The following is a 12,554-nucleotide window of genomic DNA, read 5'->3' on the forward strand; positions in this document are numbered from 1 at the left end:
CTGATAGAAACCAGAATTTTCTTTCTTTTTCTTTTTTTTCTTTTTTTTTTTTTTTTTTTTGCATTGATTGGCAGGATGATAAACTGCCATGTTGTAGTTGTCTCCATTGCTTGCTGCAGACCCATGTAGCATGCTCATTAAATTTACATAAACTTACTTATTTATTTATTTTTTTTTTACTGTTGGCTGGAGAAGGTCAACTCCTTGCAGAGGAGATGGGGGATGGGTGGCAGACTGCATCAAAATCATTCATATTTTGAAAATAAGCTGCATTTTTCTGTTGTTTATGCTAAGAAGAAAGAATATTTTAGGTAACTCCCATGAAAATGCTGAAGAACTTGAAAGAGCCAGTGAGATGAAGGAAAAAGAAGCTGCGTTGTAAGTTTGGTGTCAATAAAGAAGTTAAACTTTGCTTCTGGAGAAAGCCACTGCTTTGCACTGCAGTTTACACTCTGCTTTTGCTCTTTCATTGCTCTGCTAAACAAAATGCTTGGCTTTAATGAGGGCTAACCTAAAGAAAAAAGCTCTATGCTTTCCTCTGTGTGCATATTCCCTAATATTTCTGCTTCTGTGTTTGTTGCTCTTTTTTAATTGAAAATGCACTGCTTCAGTAATTTAATAACTTTTTAGCACCATGCATTGCCTTATTTTAATGCTTTGCACTGAGAGTGTATGTTGCAAAGAGAAGTTAATCAATGGCTTCTTCAATTTATTTGCTTGGATTAACATTTTCACCTAGCTGAATATTGATCATTATTTTTTGTTTTAAAAATACCCTTTTTCATATGGCAGCCATACATTCAATACGAATTACAAGAAAGTAATAGCAACAAAATGATAATATCTTGATGGAATAAGAAAGAATGTTAAGAGCTATGAAGAACGTACGGGATCCTTTGAAAAACACAATTTAAAAATGCTAACAAAGAGGAAAATACATTAATATACATACATACCAGGAAAGTAATTCAGTAAAGTCCAATTTTTCAGCTTGCCATAGTGTATAGCTGCAGGCCAATGCTGTGGTCTGTGAGATTTTGCATAAAATAGCAGCAGTTCTAGCTCTTCCAACTTAGTTGTTTACATTATGGTACAGGATTGTGACTTTCAGGCTTTGTAATAGAAGACCAATTTGGAACCTAGAATAGCAGCAAAGGTTGGGTTTAAGATGGTTTTTAATGAATTGTTTTTATGATTGCTTTAAATCCCCACTCAAAAATGAGTGGGGATTTTCTGGTTAAAAAACTGGTGAATGTGGTGAAGAGGAAGGCAACCTGCAAATGATTTGAGGTGCGGTTCAAAACACAGAATTAACTGCCTGACTGCCTGTCTGCAGTGCCACTCCTAGTTGTAGTGAGGGCTAAGTCTGTTAAACAGAGTGGGTTAAACTCATGAATTGTTCACAGGTGTCTGGAGTTCCTTCTACAGAACGATGCCAATCCATCCATCCAAGACAAAGAGGGGTACAACACTGTGCATTACGCTGCTGCATATGGGCACCGGCAGTGTTTGGAACTGGTGAGTGCTCACACAGTTCAGAGATCTCTATCTGCTGATACATATATATATATATATATATACATGTGTGTGGGTGGGGTTCTATATGCTAGTACTGTGAACAGCCCCAAAGGTTACAATTTGAGTTTCTTAGATATTTACAATGCTGTGAAAACCTGCAATAAACTCAGGAAGGTGCAATAAACTCAAATATATGCAACCAGGTGCATCTTAAAAACATGATCATCTTGATAATCCAGTCCTTGTTCAACAAGCTGGTGCTTAAATGTTGTCTTTGAGTGGAGCTCAAATTACTTTTAACTGTGGTCAAAATGTTCCCGGTGTATGTGCCATTAATATGGGATAGTTCCCACTGCATGATGCTGTGTGTCCTCTGTAGCTGCCACATTATCAGACTTGCAGACTGAGAGAGTAAATAGCTTTTGTTAGCTTCATACCTGCAATGCCTTTTAACCTGTAAAGAAATAATAGCAGCATTGTTAAAGTAACCATCATCAACCTTGTATGCCACGTGTCTGCTTTTTAGTTGTTGTATTTTCATTGTTGTTGCATCAGTCAGAAATTGCATCTCATAAGAAGCCAAAAATTTGGGAGATTTATTGTGTGGACTTATAGGAGTTCGATGGCTGTAAATAAATAAATAAATAGAAGTGTCATGAAAATGGATCTTAACTGAACTGTCTGATATACAGGGAGATCCAACTCTAATTGCTTTTTTTTAAAAACAAAAACAAAAACAAAAACCACAACACTATAATTAGAAAATCATATAGAGATCCAGGCCTTAGTAAGACCACTGTGTGCTGTTTATTGTTTTATGTTGCTTGGTTCGTTCTTTGTTAAAGAGCCAAAGTACTTAATTATTGAGAAGGACTATTGTACGACACATGCTGCTTTCACACCACGTGCATCAGTGCTGTCAGTTTCTGCCACCCTTGGGGAAATCCTGCAGCTGTCCTACCCCAGGGTCACCAGAGCAAGGAACGGCTGACCTGCAGTTACACCAGGGCAGCCCTGGGTCACAATTGCAGGTGTTGTGCTAAGCCTTTTTAGCTCCCACCTGTGTGCACAAATATATTTAGGGCGCTTAGGGTATCACTGCTGCTTTTTCACTTGTGGCAGCCATTTGGCCTTTCCTTGTTTAGAGCCATCTCCTCTCACGTGATTCTGCCCGTGGGGACGGAGCAATACTCTGCTGTGCCTGCTGTGCATTTGGAACAAAAGCAAATGCTCCTGGCATTTGAAGGGCGTATATATAGTCTTCTCTGTGCAGTGTGCAAGCCTATGCTTGTATGCCCACAGCAATGTGTATCACAGCCTTACCCGTGTCTTATCACCAGATTCTTGCATGACTTGTGTGAGCAGAGCTCTCTCTAACAGCGTCTTTCAGCCTTCAGATCATAGTCCCTGTGTGCTGCTGGGTGCAGAGCAGGCACAGAGCAAGGTCTCCTCTCTTTTCTTATGCTTGCTCCTGGGCATGTTTTCTCACAACATATCTGTTATAGGCAATAACCTGCTATCAAGTTCCAGTGTTACTAAGGCATGCTAGACAAAAGGAAGAACTAGGAGTGCAGGATGTACCAGAGGTGTTGGGTTTTTCTTTAATTTTGAAGGGTGACATGCAAACTGTGGGTGAGAGGCAGCAACGCAGCAAGTGCTCTATATTTGGACAGAGAAATTCAGTGGTTTTCCATGTTAATCCTCCCATAGTTGAGACTATACCTGCAGTGTTAAAAATAAAAGCATCATTTACAGAGCTAGAGCCATACAGCTGTTTTGTGTTTCTGTGTGAAAGAACATTGCTAGGGATTTTAGCTTTTTGTCTGCAAAGGACCACTTTGTGTACTAGCTTGTATACCTGAGGACCATGGGGTCCATCGGGATTATGATTTTGCCATTGGTATTTAGGGTTTGATAGGCAGCTCATTGTCTCTCTGGAATACAAGAGCTAGATGTATCAAAAAGTATTTGTGCTTGATCAGCAGCAGGACCAAGACTCATCTTTGCACCCACTGTCCGAGTAGCTGACTCTGGTTTTGCGCAATGAGCATTTGTCCCTTAGATCTAGGGAGTTACCAAGTCCCAGGTTTAGTATTTATTTATATTTGGTAACAGTGACTAACTAATTGATACAGGCATCGCATTTACATTGATTTTTTTTCTTCCCCTCATTGCTTTTATCCACAATGGCAAAAAAGCTGGGACCAGCCTCAAAAGGTAATTTTGCTTTGAGCATATTTTCAGATGTTCTTGCTCAAGGAACAGTGGTAGCCCAGCAACACTAATTCCAGTGTAAATATGTCTATAGATCGGCAGATTTTTTGTTTTGACTTCACAGATGCAGTAACAGATAAATTGGTGTCCAAGTGCTAACTTTGAACCACTAATCTGTATCACAGGAACTCTGTCATATGGAATACGCCTTTTGAAATATTTCCAATCTCTTCTACCCTGAAGAAGAGATTTTTCATGCAGGATTACTGAAATAAAAACATGTTTTTCACTGTCAAATGAACTTATTTTACTGTTTTATCACTTGGATAAATGTGTTTTAATTTATGATTGGCAACTTGTAGTCAAAAATATCTAAGAATTATCTTACCTTGTTCCACAAGAGGGTTCTTTGTGGGCATAAAACTGTTACGGGAAGAAGAGCATTTAAAATATGGAGCTTTAATTCTGATCAAAACTAAGGCAAAGTGGATGCAACACTGAGTTTGATTTTTATGAGCAATGGTACCTAGTACTTCTGTATATGCACAATATTGAACTACAGCAAAATGTTAATGAATTTTTCAGTGTTCTAGGACATGTCAAATGTATCAAAGAGCTGGTAAGACTATTTTTTTTCTTTCTCCTGACCTTCTGGTTTTTATAACAGGTACCTAAATTAACTTAAATAAATGATCACATAAAAAAAATATCTGAAGAAGTCTCTAGTGGAGTTTCCTTAGCTAAGGGTCTGATCTGTGCTTTAAGCACCATAACTTCCTAGCATGACAAAATATTTACACCTTTGAGTACAGTTTGGGAAATTCTGGTTTACCTACAGAAAATTGTGGTTTCTGTGATACCGATATTTTGGGAGGAATTTAGGTAAATTTCTTTGTGGGGAGAGCAGAGGTGTTAGGAGAAATAAGGATCAAGAGTGAAAAGGCCATATCCTTTGGAAAAGGTTTGTGTTTGTGTGTTCAACCACAGAGCCCGGTGCCAGAAGCGGTTTTCTTGAGGAGCTTTGGATTGTCTGGGATGTTAGTGGGGCAGATGCTCTGCAATGACTGACCTGATGTTGCTAAAAAGAGAAGAATGGAAGTAGATTCTTGAATTCTTTCTCCATCTGTAACAAGCCATTCCTAAAGGCTGAGTGCTGGGCATGTGTGCTTGTGAGCAAGTAAAACTCAGTCTCTCTCATCTGCTTTCGTGCTTCTAAAATATAACCTCATGTTTCTTTAGATTGGGACTGACTTCTTGGGTGCTCGGTAGTCAGGGATATTGGTCAAGGTTGCTATCTGGTATGTTAGAGTTGATCACATCACCAGACTGCAGTAGTTTGGGGGGGGAGTGTATGTTTCATTGAAACAATCTCTTATCACAAAATCCCTGTTGGTGTGGAAAGAGTGAAATTTAAATTGTAATTTCACATTAAACTGCAGTCTGGAGGGCCAGTCAGGCACTTTGCGCTGGTAAAAAATATATTCCTGTGCTATGTCAGGGCAAACAGAATTAAGTGTCTTTCTTCTGTAGTGAAATCTCTTCTCTGACTGTAAGAATTGATGGTTATTTTTCTTTTAATCTGTTCTTCTTTTTAGCAAAGCTACATTAGCAAATGAAATTCACTTTTTGCCTAACAGAAATTGAATTGCCACAGGGGCTAATTCACTTGAGAATGGGAGGAGAGCATGGTTTAATGGAAAATCATGTCTGAAAGGCAAATCTCGGTCTGTGTGTCTGACTGAAGCAGGTAACCTGAAGATCTGCGTGCACCAGGAAGATTTCCTGGTAACAGGACCTCACAACTATGCTGTGAAGTTTGAAGAGCAAACTTTTATTAGATCAGCTGTTACCAGTGGGGAAAAAAAGCAATCTGTGCCTTCAAATGCTTGCTCCTTAACCTGTGAAGTAGAAATCTCAGACCCCTTAGGTATTTCATGTAGCTACTACTGACCACATGCATCTCTTATCAACAAGAATTTGTTCATTTATCCATCTGAGAGCAGGACGCTGGTAATGAGTGGTGAGTGAATCACAAGTGTGGTTGGGATAGGCATTAAATAGCCTTTTGCCACATGAGGATCTGGCTCAGACACTTGTGCAGCTGCAGCCCCTGGGCCACTTCATGGCCTGAATCTATTCATTTAGGGGCTATGTTCTGGATTTTCTCCTTTGTGAATATCTCACAGTCTCCTTGGCTCCATCCTTCTGAAAGGGCAGCATTTTGTCTGAAAGCAGCAGTGATTGCATTTCGTGTGGTGAATGACTGCATAACGAACTCTGTGATGGCTTTTCGTGTGTGTCAGCTCTGAATATCTGAGCTGTTATTTCATGTGCAGCACAGAAGTTTTATTTTTTTTTTCTCAAGTTAGTTGCTACAGTTAGGAATTCAGATGCTTATTTTCATAAAGAAAGCACCAATAAAACTCCAAAAATACACAGAACAATTATCTAAATAAATAGACTCCACAGGTGCAGAATTCTGAAAACCATACACATATATTTGGACACTCCTTTAAGGAATGAGCCTTTATCAAGCACCAGTTGGAGCTGACTGGAGCTGCTGGCATTTGAGGCTTGGTGGTTGTGCATGCAGCTCTCAGTGCGCCAGAACCAGAGACCCTTTCTATCAAACTCATTGGCTGTAAACACCCGTCCTTATGGTTTTTTTCTGAGCAGAGGAAGCTCGAAATCATTAACTCTAGTGGATCTAAAAGCAGAATGCAAAAGAAGAAAAGAACTTAAGAACATAATCCTTTGAAAATAACCTTAACAAACCTTCGAATTTCTCTCTTAGTCCTAGAATCCCCAGATCATGGTAGATTGATTTAGTTACTTAAGATTTGATTTCAGTATTTTTTCAAGATGTACCCACAAATTAAACTATCAATAGGAGTAAATATATGCTAGGTATGCTGATATATGTTAGCTTATTGGCTTTTTTTTTTTTTTTCAAAACTATATAATTTTGATCCTAAAAAGGGATTCAAGGATGCTAATGCTGCTTGTGAACTCTGTGGGAGTACAGGAATTCACCATTTGCTTTGGCACCCTGCTGGCACTTTGGCTTGTAGGAAAAGAGTATTGCCTAGCATGTCTGAGGGCTTTTCTGTCTCTGACAGATTTGGTCATTTTGTTGTTGTTGTTGTTGTTTTTATTTTTTTTCCTGGCGGGGAGAAGCAAAGCACTAACATCTGCTGTCTTCTGACAGAGAGTAACAAGGCCATTGCAGAACTGCAGGGGACAGTTTCCCTTCAGTTTGGAAAGGAGTTGTGGACTTGTGCTGTTCCTCAAGTACCTGTCTGTGAGTGTGTATGTGTGTGTGGTGTTTACATGTAAACGTGTGCAGAATGTGACTCTTTCTAATTTACTGAATCCAATGAAAAGGGCATATGGCATTGCATTAGACTGTAGCTCAGGAAGAGCTGTGGGTGCTGGGGTTTTGGGAGTGTAATCAGTCTCTTTTATTCAGTAGAAGATGTTTGCCTGCATGAGCAGACTTTCAAGAAGAAACTGGCACTGGTTTATTGGTATTTGTAGGCTTAAAAAGCAAACTCACTTCATTAGGCAAAGGCTCCCACAGTGTGTATTTTGGATCTCTGTTTTGTCAATTGAATAGATTGGTTGTAAACATTCCTGTTGAATATTTTCCTCTTTCCCTTCTTCCCATATGAAGTAATGCAACTGGTAGCTATTCACAGCAGCAGTTGTCTCGTAGTTTCAGGAGCGTTTCAACCATAAGTGGACAGAGTAGAGATGGGTGCATAGAGGATCAGGTCCTGGTTAAGTATTCTGTTTGTGCAATGCTTGCAACGCAATTTATTCCAAAGAAAGAGGAAAACAAGCAAACAGACCCCACAAACACTTGCAGACTGCCATCATAGTTGAGTATGTCTTTAACTGTTCTAATTGACGTTTTTAATCAGATTGGAAGCAAAACTCCATTGGATATAGTGAGTAATTGAAAAACAATTGCATGTTGTATATTTGGTTTTTATTTAAACTTCTTACTATTTTGCAAGTGCTTGTATTCACTCTTATAAAGCCTGAAGAAGAAAGAATCACTATTCCTAACTGGCATGCCACATACTTCAAGCAACTGCATGTATGCTGCTTTGGTTTAAATAGATTACCTCACTGTTGTTGCTTACAGGCTCAAGCTTTGCTAGAAGTCTGTTGCTTTTCCACAGTCTTAGTAGCTATGAGTCAAGTGCACGTACTGAGTGGCATGACACTTTTCTGGATGTTAAAGTAGCTTTGCTTTTGGTAATGTGAAATGGAACCAACGTTGTCTGTTTTCTGGAACTGTGTGACCACTTTCAAAGTGATTTAAAGAAGGAACTTGAATTAAACATCTTTATGTGAGTCTGACTTTAAAACACACTTGTGTGTATTTCACAATAGAGACATAAATGAGAAGAAAATAGCAAAACATACATTTGAAAAGCACGTTTTCAAAATTGACTGCTAATACATTTAACCAAAGCTCAAATTTTTCAGCTACAGAGGACTTTTTTATTTTTTTTTTTTAAGAAATAACTTGTCTGAACAAAAGCTTTCCTTATACATTTTACAAAACTTGCAAAACTTTCACTGGGGAAGGGGGTCCTAAACCAAACTATGAGGTTTTATAGAACCTCTGAGGTAAAATCAATTTCTGTTCAGAAAAAAACACGACATACATGATTCAAGTGTGGAAGATGAAGGCTCAGATCTCTGCTCTGATTAACAAAGAATTTGAATTTCTACATCTCGGTAAGCGACGTGTTGGCTGGTACTGGAGAGCATCTCTCACTCTTGCTTGGAGCTGTCCTGCTTCATACAAATATTTGCTGGGTGAGAATCTACTGTATGGCATTGACACAGCACTCACATGACTTAATATGAGGTGATTTAGTATTAAGTGGAAGAGCTGCAATGAAAGATTAGGTTCTGGAGGTCTGCTTTAATTTTGTGGTTTAAATATACTTCAAGGCTTGAACTTTGTTTCCCTAAATGCCAGGTAAGTTCTGTCTGCGTGGTGGTGATTGTTCTGGTAAGTTACTGGTTATGTAAGCGTTGTGCTGAAAAAGGGGCATGCAATGACTAATAAATTTCTTCAGACTCAGTCTAGTTAAACACTTGCCAAACTTCTATGTACTTATGTTAACTTCACCCATAATCTGTGCACATGAGCAAAATTGATGTAAACACTGGTTGGTCAGATTTTTAATGTCTGATTTCTGGAAAAACGTATCAGGCTATGTTAAGGAAGTATATTGGCTTTAATCTGATCAAGTTAAAATAATTGGACCATTTATCTTTACAAATATGGAGAGAGCTTTTAGAGTTGCTTGTCTCCCCTGAGGATATGGTTGTACCATTTCACCTTTGAATTACACAATCAAAAAAAATCTGAGATTTAAAACTGCGCTTCCCCGGTATAAAATGGTATAGAGGTTAATTTTAATACTGTTTTCTATTTAATTGGAAACAATTGATGACAGTCTTTGATCTTGAGCTTGGTACTTGCTGGAAAAAAATCTTCATTCAAAAGAAGCTGCTGCTGTTTTCCCTGGGTACAGACACTTATCTATTGCAATTGATCAGGAAAGATAAGATTCAAAATGACATCCTAGAGAATATATTTTTATTCAGTTTGGGAAGTGACATTAAAAGCTGTTACTAATTGATGTTTTGCCATTTTACGGTTAATATCAGTAGCACCTAAATATGGTGCTCTGAAGAAGTTAGTTAGCAGTGCTGGAGTTATATGTGCTGGAATGTAGAAGTAGCCATACTAAAATGGTAAAACCCTCTGTGCAAAGTCACTTTAATGTCAGTGATGGTCAGATCAAACCTTTGACATAACTACCAGTGGTGCACATAGATAGTTGTGCCTGGAGGTGAAGGTGCATGGTGCTTTGTGCAGAATCACATTCTCTTTCTTTTTAGGGTTTAAAATAGCACCCATCATTACAGTTCGAAGTAGTTTCTGACATCTTCCTTTTAAAAATGTAGCTTAAACTTTTTATGCATGATGAAAGTAGTATCTCCTTTTCTGTCTAATTCCAATTCGAAATTACAGAGGTGTTCCATGAAGCTATTTTTTCCAAACGGAGATAAACTTCAGAATATATTATAGTCTATAAGGACAATTATGTAAACTATCCTGCGTCAGTAACTGGCAAGTTTAAGTAAAAAAAAAAAAATAAAAAAAAATAAAGGAAGCAAAAAACCCTATACCATATTCTCCCCTATAATCCTGTATTATAACCACAAAGTAAAATCAAGCAGTAAATCCTCTTATGTCTAAATAGTTAAATAGTGCTGTTATGGGAAGTGCTGGGGTAGTACTGGGAATTTCCAAAGGGCAAAAAAAGAGTAAGGGTATCCTTACCTTTTAAAAAGTTAGAACCTAACCAGAGAGGACAGTGCCCACCACTTCGGATTGCAGCATCTGAACAATTCTGCCAGTGCTGACATCTGCTTAAAATCTACAGACAATTAAGACGTAGAAATGTAATCAGCTGAAAGGCATAATCTCAATGGCACAAGAAATGAGACATGAGATGTGCTGGACTTTCTCCAGTCAGCCACAACAATGACCTGATAGTAAAGCACCCGTACTTGTCGGTCTTGAGAGGAGTGCATCGGCCAACTTGCAGCAGGCAGGTATTGCACGGCAGCAGGCTCATTGGAGTTGTTCTGCAGGGTCTGGGGATTTAAAATGCCAGGACCATCAGTGAAAATGGTTTTGAGTGTTAAATTCACTTTCTTTAATAACAGGTGCAACTGTGGGTAGTTTCTTACAAGCATGCCCTAAGTTGGAAGCATTATGAGCTGTAAGGATCACTTTATGTGCTCTTATAACAAGTATAGGAAATTTATTGTGAACGTGTTCTTGGAAACACTGGTGAAGCTGGAGGATTTGCCAGGTAACCTGCATGTGATATGATGTGTATCCATCAGATGACTTAGTTTTAATTGTGAGCTGTGCCTGACAAGACATCTTGAAAATTATTAGTTATGTGTCCATAATAATCATGTGTTTGCTCTCCCTTATAATAGGCTGCCCAGGGAAGTGGTGGAGTCACCATCCCTGGAGGTCTTTAAAAGACGTTTAGATGTAGAGCTTAGGGATATGGTTTAGTGGAGGACTGGTTAGTGTTAGGTCAGAGGTTGGACTGGGTGATCTTGGAGGTCTCTTCCAACCTAGATGATTCTGTGATCTTTTCTCACTCTGTCAGGCTGTGTATGTGGGAGCTACGAAGTTTGCTATCAAGCTCCTGTTTGTGCTTGACTTTATGATGGAGACACTCAGCCTTGTGAGTAATAAGCTCATTAAGCTTAGTCTGCATCAGTCTAAGCTGCTTTAACTCTAAGCCATCGATATGCCTTTTGTGAGGGGCTCTCCAATCCTGCAATTTGTTCCTCTACAGCCTTAATTTTGTCAATTTTCTTTCTTTTTTTTTTTTTTTTTCCTTTTTTCATTTACTCGAAAGGCAGTTATCTGTCTTGTTCCAGAGAGAGAATTATTAAGTTTTTGATCTTGGAATTTCAACAGATGATGACCAATGTAATTACAAGTGATTAAATTAGTCTTCTGTGGTGACCTTACAGACTCAGAATAAAGGCCAGTATGGAACCGACAGGGAAACAGGCTTAGTGCTTGGGTTTGGTTGGATTTTTTTAAAGTTTGTTTACCTACTGGAGAAAAATCTTGTAAGACTTAAAATTACTACCTCTTTAGCGCGTGTTTGTGATAACTGAGAATTCATGACCATGTGTTCAGAGTTACTGCTTCATCCCATGTCCATCTAAAATATAAGAGAAGAACAGCGTTTTAAACTGGATGTGGTTCCATGTGAAAATACCAAAATACCAAATGTGTTTCCCTAACCTTGCCCCAAATCTACTGCAAAAGTGGTGTGGGACTCTTTTTTTTTTTTTCTTCCTTAGCTGTAAAATTGTGTTAAAATTAGTATTACCTGTTAAAAAATGCACCCAGTTGCTTATGAGCAGTATTTGCATTAACACACTTTTCTTTCCTACTCCTGACACTAGGCTCAAAATATACAAATAAACAAAATTACTGCTTAAATTTCCATTTTGTCCCTCCACCTTCCCTCCCCTCCTTCCCAACCCCCCTCCCCGATGCTGATTAATGCCTTGTTTAATGTGAGATTTGTGATACTTTGGATCAATTTCTTTTTGATTTAGGTCTGGTAAGGACTGACTTGTTACACCAAAAGTTTAGGTATATATGAATTCATTACATACTATCATCTTGCAGTGTGGGGTTGATAATTTCTGTGCCAACTGTAGGCTTTCATTGGTCTCTTCAGAGTTTTCCATGTTGGCATACTGTAGAATAGTCCAGATTGGCACCAAAACTCCCAGTTCCCTTTTCAGGCTTTTAGTTAATTGTTTACCCTATTATAAAAAACACTGTGAAAACCTGACTTGTAACCTTGGAAACATTACAAGTCACTTCTAGTTACCTGTCATGCTTTTCTTTGCTTTTTACAGTTTCTGGCTACTTTTTTTTTTTTTTTTTTTTTAAACATTAATTTTCAGTTACAAAGGATTTTGGAGACTAGCTGTTTGAGTACTTATCAAGTAAAATGTCTTGCACACCAGCAGTGCTACTAAAAGGTGTTGAATTCCCAATATTTTGTCAATATTGTGTATCGTTTGCTTTGCAACCTCAGCTAGGTAAGTTGCCAGGGTCCGTGTGCTGTTGTGGCATGCGGTGTTGGTCAGAGTAAATCCATAGTTCCTCCTTATGATTGGGCAGAAGTGTTCTCTTTGTAAGCCTTAAGATGCTTTGGGATCCCTTTCCA

At 38.5% G+C, this 12,554-nt stretch overlaps 1 protein-coding gene across 4 annotated transcripts in view; it reads left to right on the forward strand.

Annotated features, from left to right (window-relative positions):
- Positions 1-12,554, forward strand: part of ANKRD44 (ankyrin repeat domain 44) — a gene marked incomplete at its 3' end in the record, with an annotated part of 76,704 nt that overhangs the window by 39,874 nt on the left and 24,276 nt on the right. For 2 of the 4 annotated variants that reach the window (XM_084289145.1, XM_084289144.1), the window contains exons 14-15: positions 298-378; positions 1,407-1,518. In XM_084289145.1, the coding sequence (XP_084145271.1) occupies positions 298-378; positions 1,407-1,518 (193 nt within the window). Of the gene's footprint in view, positions 1-294; positions 379-1,406; positions 1,519-12,554 lie in introns of all 4 variants that reach the window. The other 2 variants (XM_084289143.1, XM_084289142.1) reach the window with 1 other exon arrangement.

The sequence above is a fragment of the Netta rufina genome (assembly GCF_964035555.1).
Source record: "Netta rufina genome assembly, chromosome: 6".
NCBI lineage: Eukaryota > Metazoa > Chordata > Aves > Anseriformes > Anatidae > Netta > Netta rufina.